The sequence below is a fragment of the Nyctereutes procyonoides genome, unplaced genomic scaffold (assembly GCF_905146905.1).
Source record: "Nyctereutes procyonoides isolate TBG_1078 unplaced genomic scaffold, NYPRO_anot_genome, whole genome shotgun sequence".
Taxonomy (NCBI): Eukaryota; Metazoa; Chordata; class Mammalia; order Carnivora; family Canidae; genus Nyctereutes; species Nyctereutes procyonoides.
The window spans coordinates 13,119,004-13,138,590 of NW_026575049.1; the positions used below are offsets into that span (position 1 = coordinate 13,119,004).

At 44.7% G+C, this 19,587-nt stretch overlaps 1 protein-coding gene across 1 annotated transcript in view; it reads left to right on the forward strand.

The window, feature by feature from the left end:
* Nucleotides 1-19,587, forward strand: part of LGR5 (leucine rich repeat containing G protein-coupled receptor 5) — a 128,314-nt gene that overhangs the window by 43,313 nt on the left and 65,414 nt on the right. The window contains exon 2 of the mRNA XM_055327817.1: nucleotides 14,217-14,288. Within this exon, the coding sequence (XP_055183792.1) occupies nucleotides 14,217-14,288 (72 nt within the window). The remainder of the gene's footprint in view (nucleotides 1-14,216; nucleotides 14,289-19,587) is intronic.

Genomic DNA, 19,587 nt, shown 5'->3' on the forward strand with positions numbered 1-19,587 from the left:
GATTTTCTTTGCAACCCGGGCTTGGAGTCTCTTCAGTGTAATCATTATGGAGCCATCAGACACAGACACAGGCCCAGTGTCATCCACCCACAGACACACGCAGGGTAGATCCCAGAGCCTTTTACTCTCTTTCTTGTATATTTTTGTTGTCCAATAATTAAGCAATGAGTTTATCTGCTAAAAGGCAGGTATGGTGTGAAAGAGGAGTAGGGAGGGAAGGTTTTCCTACATTTCCTCTTTTGAAGAAAAAAAGTCATTAGGAACTAACTTCTGTCATCGCAAAAGGCAAAACAAATAGTCCCCTGTGTGTAATCAGCATGTGCCAGTTTAACGATTCTCAGCCCGGGGCGACTGGCCCCCAGGGAACATCTATTTGGCCATGTCTGTACACAAGGTTCCCAGGGCCGCCGGAGCAAAGTACCCCCCGACCGGGTGACTGAAACAACAGAAATGCATGTTCTCACTGTTCTGGAGGCTGGGAAATCCGAGATCAAGGTGTTGGCAGCGTTGTTTTCTTCTGAGTCTTTTCTCCTTGGCTTGTGGCTGGCTGGTTTCTCCCTGTGTCCTCACATGGTCTTCCCTCTGTCCCTGTGTCCAAATGTCCTCTCCTCATCAGGACACCAGTCCTAGCAGAGTAGGATCCACCCTAATGACCTCATTTTAACTTAATTGCCTCTTGAAAGAGTCTGTCTCCGAATCAATCACATACCGAGTTACCGAGCATGAGAACGTCAGTATACAAATGGGGGGGGGAGTGCGGGGTGGAATATAAGTCACCCTGTCACAGTCTATACAAGTTCTTGGTTCCTACACCTGGAGGAGTGGTGATGCTCCTGGCACCTGGTAGGTAGAGCTGGGAGTGCTGCTCAACACCTTACGAGGCACGGGATAGCCCCCCTGCACCAAAAAAGAATCCTCAAGCCCCCAAATCAATAGTGCCAAGTTTGAGAAACCCTGTTCTAGTTCCAAACTTGGTTGGTCTGATTTTTTTCTAGTGTAAAGAGAAACAGAATATATCACTCAAATGAACTTTCCTGTTGTGAGTTATAGCACAGTCTTGAGTAGGACTCTACTAATATCCATATTCAGCTGCCTCATGCTGAGACCAATTTGTGGCACGAACGAGCTTCCTAAACTGTTTAGACAAATAAAAGGAGTCATTGTTAAAAGGGAAAAAAAGGAAGCACAATGTAAAATATTAGCTCCTTCATCCTTCAGGGGAAAACCAATCAAGATAACTTCAGGTGGACTGGAAAGGGGGAACAGAACGAAGGAGAGAGGACCATGAAGATCCCATTGCAGTTGCTTGACTTCTCTTTCCTCCCAGATAAGTGAAAGGCCCGGGGTTCCAACTGGAATCCTGAAATCTGGGGCTGGGAGAGGAATGGGCCACGGGCTCCACACCATGGAGCCAAGAAGGACCCAAAATATGGATTCCAAAGGCCAAGTGGAAGCAGAGTGGATGGGCCGGGGGGGGGGGGTGTTCTCAAATAGAGTCACTCCAGGCGCTGGCTAAGAGGTAAAAGCAGCCAGACATGCCGCACAGAAGTGTGAACGGTAGAGAGGGGACTTTTCCGAGGCGCCTTCTTAGATAACATGGTACTGAAGAGTCAAAAAGGGCGAGCAAATATTAGGACCTGAGCTTAAGCTATGGCAGGAAATCAGATCATGGATTCCAGCTGCAAAGGACTGGTCCCATGGACCGGGTTCAGACTTTGGCTCTCCACTCAACTGCTAGGGTCATCCTAGGAAAACTAGAGTTCTGTGTGCCTCTATTTCCTCATCTGTAAATTGGATTGTAACCTGAAGATTCCTTAGATGGTGCGTGTGTGTATGTGTGTCAGAGAGAGAGAGAGAAATGCTAGTTATTATTAATTATCTGACACAGGCAACTGTTATAATCAGTGAGACTAATGACCACTTAGAGAGTGGGGGTGACTGGTAGACAGGGTGTTGTATACGTAGATAAATAAGCCTGAGGCCTCCAGGATGGTCACTTGAAAGAACCAGGATGCACTCACTGGGGATATGAGGAAGCACCAGGGGGGAAAGGGAGAAAACGATAAATTCAGCTAGAAATGTGCTGAGTTTTATTTTTTTTTAAATATCCGATTTCTTTTTTTTTATTTTTTTTAATTTTTATTTATCTACGATAGTCACAGAGAGAGAGGGGGAGAGAGGCAGAGACATAGGCAGAGGGAGAAGCAGGCTCCATGCACCGGGAGCCCGACGTGGGATTCGATCCAGGGTCTCCAGGATCGCGCCCTGGGCCAAAGGCAGGCTCCAAACTGCTGCGCCACCCAGGGATCCCAAATGTGCTGAGTTTTAGGTGACCAGTTGACTAACCACATGGAGAAGTTCAGAAATGAAGCTTGGAGAAGTACAGATCTGCAAACAGCTGCCCACCCAAGGCTGGAGATTGTTCCCAGAGACTAGAGAAAAACAGAAGAGATGGAACCTCAGGGAATTCCTGGATATGTAATTTTTCCTAGTGATGTCTGGTGATTGCGCAGCCCTTTCGACTGTTCAAGGCGCCACCCTGTAGCGGAGGGAAAACTCAGTTCCGAATCGGTTGAGACCTTTTGAAACGCTATGGCTAGACCTCTTACACTCCATGGCCAAAGACCTGTGTGTGTGGTTTTTTTTATAATTTTTTTAAATTTTTATTTATTTATGATAGTCACACAGAGAGAGAGAGAGAGAGAGAGAGAGAGAGAGAGAGAGAGGCAGAGACATAGGCAGAGGGAGAAGCAGGCTCCATGCACCAGGAGCCCGACATGGGATTCGATCCCGGGTCTCCAGGATCGCGCCCCGGGCCAAAGGCAGGCGCCAAACCGCTGCGCCACCCAGGGATCCCCAAAGACCTGTGTGTTTGATGACAACGACAGTGCTGCTGCTGATGGCATTTGGCTTCTTTTTTAAAAAAAAGATTTCGTTTATTCATTTGAGAGAGAGAGAACGAGCAAGCAAGCGTGCCGGGGCTGGGGAGAGGCCCAGCCGAGGGCCTGGGGCCGGACATGGGGCTGGACATGGGCCCACCAGGACCCAGGGTCGTGACCCGAGCCACGGCCGGCGCTCACCCCCGGCGCCCCAGCATTTGACATCGTAAGTCTGCTTTCCCACCTCCTTGCCAACCCTGTCACGTTTGCTTCTCACGGGTGATTTGCTGGACTTCAGAACAAGAACCTCACCCAGGAGTCTCCCAGAGTACTTCCCTTCCGACCGAGGCTGCTCCCTCCGGCAGGTGCAGGGCCGCTCGCGACCGCCGTGGGCTGCGGACCCGACAGCTTCGGGTGAAGGTTAGAAGGTTGGGTTGGCCCTACTCTTTTTCTTTGTCCGTCCATGTGTGGTTCCCTTTGTCGCCTGCCCGCCTACCCCCCGCGTGCAGCGGGTGCTTGGGGCCCAGACTCTCCAGTCAGTGGCCGCTCCCCACGGGTGCTCAGGGGGTGGGTGTCCCGAGGGCTGGGCCTAGCGCAGCGACTGTGTGGGAGGCTGCAGCAGCCAGAGGCTCACCTGCAGCAGACGAAGGGCAGGGGAGGTCCCTGAGCTCAGCACACTGGGGGACTGCGGGCGGGACAGCGCGGGGGCTTCGGGGAGACCAGGGAGGCGCTGGGTGTCCAGGGAGCCGGTGACCAGGTGTGGGCGCGTGGAGACTCCCTCCTTGGCAGCTGCGCCTGGGGCTGCGGGCCCGTTGGTCAGTTAGGGCCTCTGGGTGCTGGCAGGTGGGTCCCTGGGGGCCTGCGTGGACCCAGCCTGGGGGCGCGGTGTGCCCCATCTGCATCCTGTCGTTCAGTCCTGGGTACCTAGATGCGGCCTCTACATCTACCTCTTCTCTTGTTACTAAATAATATAAGTAAGGTACGTGACTACCTAGTCACGTTAACTATCTCTATCTATTAGAAAAGGATGACAATGTAAACTTTTTTCAAATGAGCTTTGCTCTGAGGCTCTGTCTTTTAAGTTTCCATTAAAAATTTAATAAAGCAGGGGCACCTGGGATCCCTGGGTGACGCAGCGGTTTGGCGCCTGCCTTTGGCCCGGGGCGCGATTCTGGAGACCCGGGATCGAATCCCACGTCGGGCTCCCGGTGCATGGAGCCTGCTTCTCCCTCTGCCTCTGTCTCTGCCTCTCTCTCTCTCTCTCTGTGTGACTATCATAAAATAAATAAAAATTAAAAAAAAAAAGCAGGGGCACCTGAGGGGCTCAGCAGTTGAGCATCTGCCCTCAGCTCAGTTTGTGACACCGGGGTCCTGGGATCGAGTCCTGCATTGGGCTCCCCGCAGGGACCCTGCTTCTCCCTCGGCCTGTGTCTTGCCTCTCTCTCTTTGTGTCTCTCATGAATAAATAAAATATTTTTTAATAAACTTTAAAAATAAAGGTCATCAAATCAAATAAAATATTCTTCTGGAGCTTTGCAGGAAAGGGTATCTTGATGGCCAAAAGTCATATGAAAAGGTATTTGACTCTCCTAGACATGCGGGAAATGCAAATTAAAACCACAGTGAAATACCATTGTACGTTTAGCAAAAATGACTAAAATTTAATAGAGAAATAATACCAATTTTGATGATAATAAATGGAGAAAAACAGGGGTGAAACCATCGGAATTCTCATACACTGCTAGTGGAGGTATGACTCAACGTAACCACTTTAGAAAACTGCTTGGCAGGATCTATTAAAGCTGAATATAGGGCATCCTGGGTGGTTCAGCGGTTTAGCACCGCCTTAGGCCCGGGGTGTGATCCTGGGGTCCTGGGATGGAGTCCCACGTCGGGCTCCCTGTATGGAGCCTGCTTCTCCCTCTCCTGTGTCTCTGCCTCCGTGTGTGTGTGTGTGTGTCTCTCATGAACAAATGAATAAAATATTTTTTAAAAATTAAAAAATAAAATAAATAAAACTGAACATATGCATACCCCAAGACCCAGCAATTCAACTCCTAGATATATACCCAATAGAAATGCACACATTTCTCATATATACACAACAACATATATGTGTATATATGTGTGTGTATACACATTAGTATATATACACTCATATATATATATACCCAATAGAAATGCATACATTGCATATATGCTCAACAAAAGATGTATTTAAGAATGTTTATAGGGGCACTACTTACTCATCATGAGCACAGACTGACCCAAATGCCCATCAAGAGTTGAGTTGTGGTATAATAACAAAACAAGATACTGTATTAGATTGAGATGGAATAAACTAGTGCTACATGCAACACATGGACAAATCTCATAAACATAATGAGCGAGAGAAGCTAGGAAAACACAAGAACTTGGCTCTGTACTACAAGTGAAAGAAGCCAGTCTGAGAAGGCTACCTTGATTTCAACTATATGACGTTCTGAAAAAGGCAAAACTATGGAGAAAATAGAAGGTTCAGGATAACCAGGATTGAGGATGGGGAATGGAAGGATGAGTAGATAGAGCACAGAGGATTTTGGGGTAGTGAAAATGCTCTGTATGATGCTATAATGGTGGATACATTTGTCCAAACCCATTGAATGTAGGACCCCAAGAGTGAACCCTTCTGTAAACTACAGAGTTTGGGTGATCATGAAGCGTCAATAGGTTCGTTTTGCTTGTTACAACAGTGTAACAAATATACCGCCCTGGTGGGGAATGTTGATCACAGGGGAGGCTGTGCATGTGTGGAGGCAAGAGGCACATGGGAAATTTCTGCAGTGTCCTCTTAAAACAGCTATAAAAAATAAAATGTGTTTTAAAAAAAAAAGAATTATGCACCGTGTAATTCTATATATAGATAGATCAAAACCAAGCAAAACTAATATAAAATGTTGGAAGTCAGCAGACTGGTTCCCTTTGGGGGAGAAGTGGGTGGAAGGGAACATAAGGGAGCTTCTGAGGCAATGACTAGGTTCTATTTCTGGATTTGTGTGGATTTGTGAAGGTATGTTCACACTGAAAATTCAATGGGCTGGACAGTTAAGATTTGTTCATTTTCCCATATATGTTACACTTCAATAAAAAATGTTTTTCAAAGACACATTATTTTGAAGTTAATGACATGAGAAAATTATGTGGAAATAACATTATTCATACTATCATAAAATGCTACTCAAGCCTGCACCTTTCCCTTTGAAGTTCACAGGAGGGCTTATCTCTAGAAGCATATTTGAAAAGTGATCGATTTAAAAAGTGCTGGAATGGCTCCAGCCTGGATCCATTGTTAGCAAAGGTATCTGGCAGAAAGCTAAATGCTACTGGATCTCCCAAGACAAATTTAAAATGACTGTGCTTAGAAGAAATGGGAATAGCACTGTGCTGCTAAAGAAGAAAATATTTGTCTTCAACGGTGGCCGAGATTGAAGAACCATTTTGGGGAGTTGTTTTCTTAATTTGTTTAATAGCCACACTATAAGGAATGGCCTCTTTGTTCACTGATGCATGTACCGAATCTCCCATATAAACAGAATAGCTGGATTTTAAGACAGTGGATTAAGTACCTAATGCAGTCATTCCTCCCACAGTGTATCTAAAGAAACGATAGGAAAGATATTTTAGCAGGAGAAAGAGGAGAAAGGGAAAAGTAGAAAGAAGGAGAGGAAGAGAAAGGAGGAGGAGGGGAAGAGGACGGGAAGAGAAAGCAATAGTAGCAGGGTAGAGGCACTTGGGTATGGGAGTAGAAGGCGAACTTTCAATTAACAAGAATCTTTGAGGAATCTCTCGGACAGAAGCAGGCTGACTGAAGAGAGAAAGGGTAACACTAATTTTGAGCAAAAATCAATCATTGTGGAAGGTGGGTACCCTCCAAGTGGGTCTTGTTCCCAAAAGTGTCCAATACTAGAAGTGTGATATATACCTCACACTTAGAAGCAATGTAGCCATTTGATGAGAAACAGGATTTTTTTTTTAATGGATCAGGTAAGATCATCAGCTCACTTACAGGAAGGCCACAATAGAGGAGAGTTCAATTCAGCATTCACTGAGTCTCTCCTTTATGGCAAGACTCAACTAGACACTAGAAGCAGTCTAATGGAAAAGAAACAAAAACCAAAAAAACAGCCACTGACCATGAGGAGTCCCAACCTACTGTAGGAGAGAGGCCCATAAACGCATCACTTCAATATGATGCCATTAAATGTCTGGGTGGTATGGGAGGACAGAGGGCAAATCACTTACCCTAACCTTGCAGTTGGGCAAAGTCTTCCTCCTCTTCCTCCCGGGAGGAGACGACATCTTACCTGAGCCTTGAAAACAGAAGGGAAGTCAATATGCCAGAGTAGTGAAGTATCGTTGTGCTGCGCAATGGAGCTTGTATGCAGTACTAACAAATGTGGATTTCATTTGGAAAATTATAGTAACTGAGAGGTCTTAGGTAGGATGGTCATTTGGCTAATTCTGCATTTTTGGATGTATCTCTAGTCATTAGAGGGTGAGCCTGAAGGGATAAGACTGATGATAGCAGGCAACCACAGAGTTGGGAGACAATTTCAGATGACTGAGGCAGCTGCAGCAGGAAAGAGGAAAGAGAGAGGACAAGAGGATAGGCAGATAGGATGAAAATTTTTAAAAAAGGAAGACTTGAATAGTATCTAAGATTTGGACTTTTTGACAGGGAGGTAGTGATGGCACTCACTAGAAACTGGCACTACAGAAAAAGAAACAAGTTTGGAACAGGAAATAATTTTTCCATTTTGGACATGGTGCATTCCTGCAAGATCGCTAAATGGACGTATGCAGAAGGAAATCAGATTACATGGTTCTGAAATTTAGGGGAGAGGGATTAAGACGAGGAATATGGATGTGGGGAGTTATGGGCATCTAAGAGGCACTTGAACCCATGAAAGTAAGTAATAGTCTCCAAGAAGAAAGGGCAGAGATTGAAGAGCGCAAGGCCAAGGGCGGAATTCCAGAGAACACTGACATTTATGGAATAAATAGAATAAAATCCCACAAAGGAGCCTATAAAGTAGAAAGGTTGGAAAATATGGAAAGAATCCTGAGAGAATGATGACTTGGAAACCAATAGAGTATAGAGTTTCCAGAAAGAGCAAATCTAATGCAGGAAAGAGACTCAGTAAGTCCTGTGTTCCTTAAATCTGACAATATGGAGGTCTCTGTTTCTTTGGCAAGAACAATTTCATTGAGGTATAGGGATGGAAGTCAGTGTGGGTTGTTGGAAAGGGAATGGGGAGCAGAGACTACTATGGTAGACGATAAACAACTCCAAAGGGAATGGGAAAGACAGAGTAGCAAGTACAGGAAGACATGAAATTGGAAGGTCCCACTTCCCATCTGTTTTAATAGTGGAAAAGACTCGATTCTGTTTATACATGGAAAGAGAAGAAAAATAGGTGGAAAATAGAGGAAGTGGAAAGAATTATTCATAGAGTAACGAGCTATAGCATCGTAGAGGGGATGGGACCCATAAGCAAGGCTAAGCAAGTAGAAAAGTATAGGTATAGTAAGGAGGGGACAAAAAAAAGAATAAGAATTTGATTTATTTCATGTTTGGTGGCCTACAGAATCTCAGTTGTTTCCGTGAAGTAAGAAGGAAGGTGTCCCATGATGGGAGTCATTGTTGATTAAGAGGTTTGAGGCAAGTGGTAAAGATTGGCCACAGTTCCTGTGGGAGTGAATTGAGCAATCCCAAATAACAGGATTGTGCAGCCGTGTTGAGAACCCACAAAGACCATGAATTTATAGTCACCAGTCTGCACATTTGTGAGTTTCCCTTTTCTAGTAGTGCTCAGTACCCTGGGATAGTAACAGAGAGAATGAATTATGGTGTTTTTCCAGGACTGGGATTTTGCCAGGAGAATGAAACAAAAGACAAGGGACCAGGGGGTTGAGGGTGTGGGTGAGGTAGCGATCCAGGTGACCAATGTGTGGTCTAAGCTAGATTCTTGGGCGAAGACAAAGCTTTCGTACTGGAGGTATCAAAGGACTAGAGACTGAAATAGAAAACTAAGCTGGAAAGATAAAAGCCTGTGTCAGAAACACAAGGGTCTGTAAAGCTAGATCTTGAATCAGGGTGAGGGGAGGGTGGGAGGCATTTGGAAATAAAGAGGCTAATGCATTCTAGGGAAAGAAAATCACATGTGTAAAAACAGATGCAAAGGGCAACAGCAAGAATTCCAAGTGTGTGACTGGCCCACACATGCAGAGAGGAAAGTGACATAAAATAGAGGTGAAAACACACATTAAGGCCAGATCGTGAAGAGCCTAAATAGTTGAGGCCTTCGTTCCTCTACGAAGCCTGGAGCCTGCAGGAGTTCTCAGATGGAGGAGGCCCATATGGCCACAGCTGTGCAGGTCTGCCCTGCACGGGGACTACTCCGTCGGGGCTGAACTCCAGGCCAGGCGCTGCTTGCAAACCATTCCCCTTGTGCTTCTGCTTCAGTGCAAACAAGAGGATGCTTTCTGTCGCTCACATGCCCACCTCCAGAGGAGGCCCCTTTTCCTGTGGATGCACCTGAGGGGTTGCCTTTCTTATTGGCTAATAGTGGCTCTGAGCCCACATAGAAGGGCTCTTCAGGGTGACCTCTCTGGCTGGAGCGTAGAAGATGAACTAGACCCAGTATGAGGGGGCTCAGTGATTACCGCATGGAGAGCACAACCGTGATCCCCATCACAAGGACCTGACCAAAGGTAGCAGCCAGGAAGAAGGAAGGGAGGCCAGATCCAGAAGAAAGCTCTATGGAATTAATACTGGGTGTTTTAAGGACATAGGGAAAGCAGGAAAGGGAAAAGTTGAAGATAACTTGGAGATTGATTCTCCCCACTGGGTCCCTAGATCTGCCCACAATTAATGTTCAACTCACATTTGTCAAATGAGGAAAAACAATAGAGCTGCAGGCAACGAAGACATTGGCAGGAGAGAGCTACCGTCTGCTTGGACGGAAGTCTATTCCTAGGGTACAGTTAGGCCTCCTGAATTCTTAAGTGAGTCACAGAGCTCAGAGAACTCATCTGGAAATTTGGGGGGGGGGCCTCCTTGCCTGAATGTTCCAATCACAGCAAAAGGTCTTCAACATCTCCGTGCCCATACTAGACCAATCAACTCAGGCGCTCTGGGGATGGGACGCAGACCTCAATATCCCATAAAGCTCCTGAGGTGATTCCAATACATAGTCAACTGCTCCCATAGAGCCTTGGAGCCCCCGGTTCTAGATTTCCAGACATGGTCATCAACACACCACCACCAAGAGCTGGGTCAGAGGCAGGGCAGGATGGGTGAACATATTTGAGCATCTTGTCACAGTAAACCCTCCGTGTCTTATGAAATCTTGGTGCATGGTGGCCACTTCTTCAAAATTAATTCCCACATCTTGGCAAAAGATGAAAAAAATTAAAGAAATCCATCACGTTGTTTCACCAATGTTAGGAAACTGAATTATAGACAAAATATGGTGCAACATGAGGCTGCCTTTTAAAATCATTGTTTTGAAAAATAAACGTGTACGGGTTTGGAAATTATTTTAAGACTCCTGATTTCCTGCTAAAGTTATATGTGTTCCGGGTGCCAGAGAGACCAAATACTAAAAAGAAAGGTTTTTACAAATCATTTAAGTAAGAAAGAGAGTATTTTTGTACAGAGTTTTAATGTTCTCATTCTATCATTTTTAACTCAAAATTGACATGAAACCAAGAAGAGCATTGCTAATCAAAGAGTGGTCCAGGGAAGCGTCCTTCCCAGCACAAGGCTGTTTTTTACTGATCCACAACAGATAAGAATTTGAGAGTAAAGATTTGGAAATTTTTATAGTAACTGAATAATCTCTGTCGAATCACATAACAAAGTATTCAGCTCCTGTTTTATGCATTTTAGTGTTTTCAGTTCCCTTTCCTAGTAATTAATTTTACTATTTTTTTAAAAAAAGAATTTTAAACCCACGGCAAATTCAGAATTTTTTAAAGTTGGTCTTTCAGGATGGATAGTTTAGTTTGGGAAGCACCGAGCTAGAGGCCCCGTGTTCCACTTGACTATCAATGCAAAGGTTAACACAAGAAAAAAGGGAATGCAGACAAATTCTTTTTTACCTTATCTGCTTTGAATTTATATTTCAGAGGCCCACTTTCATTTTACCCTATTGATATTAGAAGCTGTTTTTCTGCCATAAGCTTACACGCATTGCTTGGAAGTTCTTTAAAAGAAAGCAGACTCGGGGCGCCTGGGTGGTTCAGTTGGTTGAGCATCCAACTCTTGGTTTCAGCTGAGGTCCTGATCTTGCAGTCGCGGGTTTGAGCCCCACACCAGGCTCTGCATTCGCCGGGGAGTCTGCTTCAGATTCTCTCTCGCTCGCCCTCCCCACTTGCTGTCTCCCAAATAAATACATTAATTAATTAATTAATTAATTAAGTAAATCTTTAAAAAAGAAAACAGATGTCTTAGAAAATAGTGGTAAAGGGACAGTTTAGCAGCATTTGCTCATTTTCTGAGAGGAACCCCCAGCATCAGGTAACACAGAGACGTTACTAAATCGTTTTGGGAAGGGGACACACTCTTTAAGAAACAAGTCACTCTTGACTGGAAACAGCTAGCAATACTCTAATAGCATAAACTACTCATCCAGGGACACTCGAGTTTAAATACAAGGAAGCCTGCCACGCGGACATTAATTCTCCCAAGACCACGCAGCTTGTGAAGTGGAGAGTCAGGATTCAAACCCAAGACACTACACGCTTGTTCCAGGGGAAACCCTGGGAGCAAAGGCTTATATAAGCTGCACTGCCAGGAACCTGAAATAGGATAATAAGTCAAAACAACGTGGAATGTTTATGAACTCCTTAACATTTAATTCCCTTGTTCTAGTTAGAGCTTTCTGACTATAGACGAGAGCGAAGGTTGTCCCAAACTCATTTGCACATCACGCAGGCAAACCCAAGAGGCCAGGAAACTTAGTGCCAGCCCTACCAGCTGCCTTGACATTGGAACTGGTTTGATCAGGGTTGCTAATCAACGTGCTCCCAAAGCAAACCCCCTTGATTCTTTTAGAACGTAAGTGGGCTGTCAACGAGACATAAGTGAGCACCTGAGATCTCTCTAGACGTCGCAGGGATTGTACATCCCCGTGAGGAATCCAGAAACTTCATTGAGTAGTTTAATCCATGTCTGTTCAGTGAACTAATACACTTTTGCTACTACACAGCAATATCTGCATGACAAATTTAAATTGCTAATCAATTATTTGGCACTCTTACCTCGACTGAAAATCACCCCGATTTGTAATAAACGGAAACATAAGGGTTTTTTTAGTGTGTATTTTTGGCATGGTTTAGTTTGCGCTTGAGAATATAGCATTTTGCTCAGCTATAAACTGCTCAGTAGCAGATAATAAAATTTATAATTTTTTAAGCATACATCTGAAACATTTAAACTGAATAATTTATCTCCCTGTATATTGCTGACTTGTTAAAGAGTAAATGATCGATCCCTCAATTCTTTCCATCAATGATTAAAAGTTAATATTTAAGGACTCCTGCGTGGCCCGGTTGGTTAAGCGTCTGCCTTCAGCTCAGTTCGTGATCCCGGGGTTCCGGGATCGAGTCCCACGTCTAGCTCCCTGCTCCTCGGGGAGTCTGCTTCTCCCTTCGCCCGGCTCATGTTCTTGCTCTCTCTCTCTCTCAAATAAATAAAAATCTATTTTTTAAAAAAGTTAATATTTGATAAAGGAACCAAGCAATCCATACTGACATCAGCTGGTCAGAAGCTATGGGGGGTGGCCACTTAAATAACAGGAATAATTCGGATTTTTTTAAAAAGCTCATGGGTGAAATAGGTGAAGGTGGTCAAAAGATACAAACTTCCAATTATATGAGAAACAAATTTCGGGGGATATAAGGTACAGCAGGACGAATATAGTTAATAATTCTGGGTTGTTTATTTGAAAGTTGCTACGAGAGTAAATCTTAAGAGTTCTCATTGCAAGAAAAAATGTGCGGTGATGGATGTTAGCTTAACTTAGTGCAGTAATCGTTTTGCAGTATAGACATATATCACTTCATCACGTCGGACGCCGAAAATTAATACCATGTCCTATGCCAATTGAGTCCATTTTTAAATAATTAATAAAAAGCCCATTGTCTTATCCTGAGCGAAGTTTTAAGTTTGTACACCTGACCTGAGATCATAATGAATCCTGAATATAATCTGAATCTTCAGGTTTGAGCAAGGAGGACTTTTTTTTTTTTTAAGTCATCCTTCCGCTGACTGTTGCATAAAGTCTTAGCTGGTCTTAATGACAATCTGTCCCACCATCGTAGGTCTTTTGTCCTCTGCGATACAGATGGCAGATGTCAACCATGCTGTGGGGTTATGCGGGAGACAGTAAAGAAACAGAAACATAAAAAACAGAATAAAATCTAATTACACGGCGTTTCCCTTAAAACAAAAATTGATTGAGTTCTGCCCAAAGTGGCTTGTTTCCTGTGCCAGGAACTACTGTGCCGGCCCAGCAGGAAGTGTGCTACAGAGCAGGATCACATTACACCCTTGTTTTATGGTTCATTTCACGTATTTAATGCAATCCGAGAACCTGCAAAGGGAACATGTTAGAAGGAGGGAATAGGCCTTTTGTTTTGTTTTGTTTTGTCTTGTTTTGTTTTGTTTTTTTTTAAGTTTCCTTGAATCAAAACAGTGGTTTGTACAAGGTGCTTGTAGCCTTGCAGAGCTGCATGCTGAAGACGTTGCTTTTTGTGGCCAAATTCAGAGCAAGATGCAACATTGGGTTCTGTCCCAGCCCGAGTTACGCCTGGTCCCTCTGCTGTCTGCCTCATGTCATTTCAAACACGGGGTGGGGGGACCTCTGGGTGGCTCAGCGGTGGAGCACCTGCCTTTAGCCCAGGGCCTGATCTTAGAGACCCGGGATCGAGGCCCACATCGGGCTCCCTGCAGGGAGCCTGCTTCTCCCTCTGCCTGTCTCTGCCTCTCTCTCTGTGTGTGTGTCTCTCATGAATAAATAAATAAAATATTAAAAAAAAAAACACTGGGTGGGGCAAACCATGCCCGGGAACAGTCTGGATCCTTTGCAGTTACTCTACTGTGGCGCAGGGCACCCGGGATGCGCTGGGCTGCGGGGAGGCTGTGCTTCAGAGGCAAAGTAGCAGCTCACCTGGCAAGCAGAGGAGTGGGGTGGTTTGGCTGGTTTGCTTGAAAGCGTGTGCAGCGAGCGGCTGGACTTCCCCGCGGTGGCACTCGCAACCCCTCACGTGCTGTCTGTCCTTCCTCTCCAGGGACCTCAGTATGAACAACATCAGCCAGCTGCCCCCGAGCGCCCTGGCCCGTCTCCGCTTCCTGGAGGAGCTGTAAGTACCACCTTGCACTTGCTGGGGGACCAGACAGACCAAGGCCCGAGAAAACAAGCAAAAAAAAAAAAAAAAGCTGTCAGCACCAACAATCTTGGCACATGAGGAAACACTTAGTTGGGAGGGGAGGAAAGAAAAAAAGAATTGCCTCTGATTCTGGAAATCAACTTATACAAGAGTTTACCACGAGGCTACAACTTTCTAAGGTGAGACCTGGCCAAACAAATTAAAATTTTAAAACAAAAGCTGTTTAAGAGCGCTGGATGTCTCTTTGGAAAGAGTTAAGCAGCAGGATATTAAAAGTTTGAATACCGGCTCATGTTTATTAAAAAAAAAATAGCAAGTAAAGCTATAATCAAAACCAAAAACTGCCGCTCGGTTCGGGTTGTGACGGAGAGGACGGAGTCCACGCTCCGTGGCACCGAATCGTCGCGGCCTAATCACTTTTAATCACTATTTTCCGACTCCCTAATTGAGCTGCCCTCAAGGCTTGAGCAGAAAGACGGGAAAGCCACAGAGGACTTGAGGCCGGGCTCTCCCAAAGTCACTGCAAAAAATAAATAAATAAGTAAATAAAAAGGGAGGAAGCTAAAATTAGCTAATGATACACAGAAGAATCTTGATTGAGTCTCGTAATCACTTGCCAGAAGATGAAAAAGAACTGTATAGTCCAAAAATCTGCATTTAAAAATTCATGTGATCTTCTTACCCTTTGGAGTGAGGGAGGCCGAGGGAGCCCCGTGCAGTCGCAGGCGCCGCGAAGAAAGCTTGGCACCATGGCCCGAGTCAGTCCTCCCACTGCTGATTAAAGGAGTTGTGTGGAGGCAACGGCCTCTTTTGAAAATACTTATTTCATAAATCCGGGAGTCGGGGTCCAATCTGGGGAGTGATTGTAATGGTGCAAGTGCTGCGTGATCCACCGCGGGAAGTGGGAGGAATGTTCCACCTTAACCACATGACACTATGTCCACCTTTTCAGGAGGAGGGTATTCTCAAGTCTCCCCCCTTAGGGTTTCATCTGTATTTTTGATGGCCTTGTATTTTTAGCAAGTGCTGTTGTTTTACTACTGAAATCAGTTGAATATCTGCCCAGATTATTACCCAGGGATACGGTGGGGGCCGGGGGAGAGCTCAGATGATGAGACTGTCCAGCAAGTTTGTATCATTTGTGGGTTTTCGCTCGGGGTTGTCCAGGCTCCCCTTCGCCCCTCTTCTCTTTTCTCTCTGGCGATTTCCATCGCTGAAGAGTAACCTTGGTCAGGGCCGAGTCCTCCTCCTCTTGGTCAAGGCTTGGATGTTATAAATAACCAGCATATTTTTGCTGGATGAACCCACGCGTGAATGAATACTGAGAAAACCGGACACGTGAACAGTTAGCTGCCTTAGGAAAAAACAACGGATGGGATAGACACTAGCCAATATTTCTAAAGGTTACCTGTAGCAAATTTCAAGTAAGGTTTTCTCCTGATTTCCATCCTTCCCATCCTCCCTTCCTCACTGTAATTAATACATGATGCTTAGTCCCATTTACACCCTCCCAGCCCGTATTTCGAAGGTGTGCATTTGCTCTGCTTTCCTCTTAAATTTCCTCACACCCCGCAATGGCACAGGCCTGAGTCCTGAGTCAACATGCACCTCAACTGTAGACCACAAACTGAATCAATAAACCATTCACTTCCCCAAGGACTTTGTTCAGCAGAGTTCCTCCCTCCTCGACCCAACTCATTCAAAATAACTCCTCTTTCTTCATGAAGTAAACGTTAATTCTGTTCCAAGGCCGGTTTTTCAAAAGGTAATTGAGAAAACTCAAGGAAGAAAAACTTAAAAAAAAAAAAGAGGGAGGGGACTACCATTTGAAAAAGATATTTTTCTGTATTGTCTTAGTTTTATATCTGGAAAGTCCATTAAGTGTGTCGACCGTGGAATCACGGAATTTCAGAAATCGCAGGGACCCTTAAAGGGCTATTCATTCTAGTTTTTTCATTCTGTTCTGGAATTCCCTCTGCTGAGCTGGCTGACTTGCGGAATTCAAAAGCTAGACCGCTTTCTCATATATAATCCTGTGTTGCATCTGACTGATGTTTCGAAGACATCGTTTTTCATTTCGTGGCAGAAGGGCATAGTATTCATAGAACCTGGAGAAATGCTCAACTCCTCTTGGTTTATTCCTTTGTTCCCAAGGCTAATTTTAGGGTGTTGTCTTTAAAACAAAACAAACCATAACGAGAAAGCACCTGTTTTGCAGAGCGTTGCGATTATGCCTCAGATTGCTGATCATTTCTATCAGACTTAGCTGTGCTTAAGTCTCTCTTCCAGAGTGTAAGAGCTTCAAAATAATGACATGTTATATTATAAGGACAACAAATAGTAGTTTACTCTGTACCGGGAACTGTTCAAAACACTATATACCCGTTTTCCCACTAAACCCTCCTAACAGGAGATCCCTGGGGGGTCAGCAGTTTAGCATCTGCCTTTGGCCCAAGGCGTGACCCGAGGGTCCCGGGATCGAGTCCCGTATCAGGCTTCTTGCATGGAGCCTGCTTCTCCCTCTGCCTGTGTCTCTGCCTCTCTCTGTGTGTGTCTCTCATGAATAAATAAATAAAGTCTTTATTAAAAAATAAAAATAAAATAAATAAACCCTCCTAACAGCCCCATAAACGTAGTTTTTGTTTTTTTTTTTTTAAGAAATGATGAACAGAGAAAATAAGGAACTAGTTCCAAATCATGGCCATAAACGTAGATTTTTTTCTTTTTTTCTTTTTTCTTTTCTTTCTTTTTTTTTTTTTTAAGAAATGATGAACAGAGAAAATAAGGAACCAGTTCCAGATCATGCAATGGTTAAGTGTCAGGGCTAAGATTCAAACCCACCTTCGAAGCTAACCTCACAAAGTTGAGGGAGGGTTAGGAATTGCACATGGTTTGTCCGTGCATTTCTCTCCCCTAACAGGGCCTAGAACAGCAGTTTGCACAGTTGAATCCTTTAAAATGTTGTGTTAAACTGAGTTTGGGGGGATCCCTGGGTGGCGCAGCGGTTTGGCGCCTGCCTTTGGCCCAGGGCGCGATCCTGGAGACCCGGGATCGAATCCCACATCGGGCTCCCGGTGCATGGAGCCTGCTTCTCTCTCTGCCTGTGTCTCTGCCTCTCTCTCTTTCTCTGTGTGACTATCATAAGTAAATAAAAATTTAAAAAAATCCATATTTAAACTGAGTTTGGTAATGATCGATCTGTCATATTCTCTGTCTGTCTGTGCGTTTGTGGAGGAATGAAAGAGACAGTGATTCATCCCTTGTCCGTCCCCGGAGCTTGACAAAGGTGTCACAGTTTAAACTCCTCTAAGAGGGATCCCTGGGTGGCGCAGTGGTTTAGTGCCTGCCTTTGGCCCAGGGCGCGATCCTGGAGACCCGGGATCGAATCCCATGTCAGGCCCCCGGTGCATGGAGCCTGCTTCTCCCTCTGCCTCTCTCTCTGTATGTGACTATCATAAATAAATAAAAATCAAAAAAATAAATAAATAAAATAAATAAACTCCTCTAAGAATCCAGAAAGTCCTAAAGGCACTCAATGGCTCCGCGTTTAGAAATACACGGCTATTACAATCACTGGAGAAAGTGACTGCCTGAAGCAAGTGTTTAAGAAGAATAAAAGCGATCACCGTTCATGGTCTCCCCTTCCTCGTGACATTCTGGAATGCTTCCTACCTGTGCCACGTGTGTTGGCGCACTCATGTCCTGTTTATCGTTTGTTATTCCTTTTCCTAACTCTGCATGGTGACCAAACATGCACAGGCCTTATGTCCTGTTGTGGCAAAGAGAAGGAGAGCCTTTTCCTTCTGGAAACAAAAGCAAAAACCAGAAATCGTATGAGTGTGACAAGGCTGCGCTGTGTAGAGAGAAAAAGCACAGTATTTAGAGGCAACACGCAGGACTCTTATCCTGTCTCTGCCATTCCCTAGCTGATAATCCACTTGGCCCCACTGGGCCTGCGGGGGTATCGGTGAGAGCTACCTGCCTGCGTCTTGAGATGTCCCTGAGAATCGAATGAAATGATGATGAAAGAACTTTGCTAGACTCTAATTCATGCCCTGAGCTGTATTAGTAAAATGGGAGCACCTTCGGGAAGATTCTAACCTCCCTCTTTCCTATTTCCTGAGCCCGATTGTGCGGCCACTCGGGGATCCAGGACTTGGGAAGGAAAAGTTGTTTCAAGCTGTGAGCTCTAAAGGGTTTACAGGATCAGGGCGGGATGGCCCTTTACCACATTGGGACAATCCGTGCACTCATTGCGTTTCTCTCCAACAGTGTCTCTCTTGGTTCTGTTGATTCGGTTCTACCAGGGACTTGTCTTCATGTTCGCTCTTTGGACAAATAAAAGATCCTACATTTGAGCCCCCAGAGCGTATTTAGATGAGAAGAGCTAATGGGAGAGCATGCCTAGGGCGGACATCTACGAGTCCCATGAAACTTAGGTTCGTAGGCTGGTGAAACCAGAGGGGAAAATGAACTGTTACCATTTTAAACAGTGTGCGTTTGAAGGCCTTTGTTTCCGAGGAGTATTTTAAAATCTTTCCAGATTCTAATGCTATTGGAATCAAATACTCGATTTAGCCGTCAAGGAAACATGAGAAGCTCTAGGGAGGTCTGTTTTTAAGTTACTATTGTTCCCTGGAACTATTTGCTCATATTATGGTTGGCCTTGAAGAATCTCTACATAAATAGTAGATACCGATTATTGCAGATGAAATGTGTAATGAGAAATACCACCAAACTTCCTGAAAGCACAATCTATGCTTGTTACTTCTGCTTCCTCATCATGTTGCTGAAAGTGCTGAGAGCTGTCCTGCCTGTCTTTTGAGATTTTTTTTTCCTAAGGATCAAATGAAATGATGATGAAAGAACTTTGGTAAACTGTAATTCACATACTGGTTGTGTTAGTAAAGTGGAAACACCTTCATGCCCGTGAGTAATCTTCCTGCCCCTTGGCTTTGTCACAGTACTCAGTCCCTTGTCTTCGGAGGTCTGGCAAATGATGAAAAATGCTGCCTCTTTGAAATTCTTTTTCTCTAATGTTATTTCATGGCAGTTATTTTGGTTCTCTTCCGAATGTCTACCCATATAGCTAGATATAGACATTTAGGGAGCTGTCCCTGGGTGTGTGCACACGTGTATGTACCTTTTGTTATGACATTTTTGGCAGTGTTCTGCAAGTGCCCTACCTCTCTGGCTCCTCTTCTTTTTCTCTTTAGCATCCTTTCCCCTCCACTCCCAACTCCTATAAAATGTAGGTGTTCCCCAGATCATT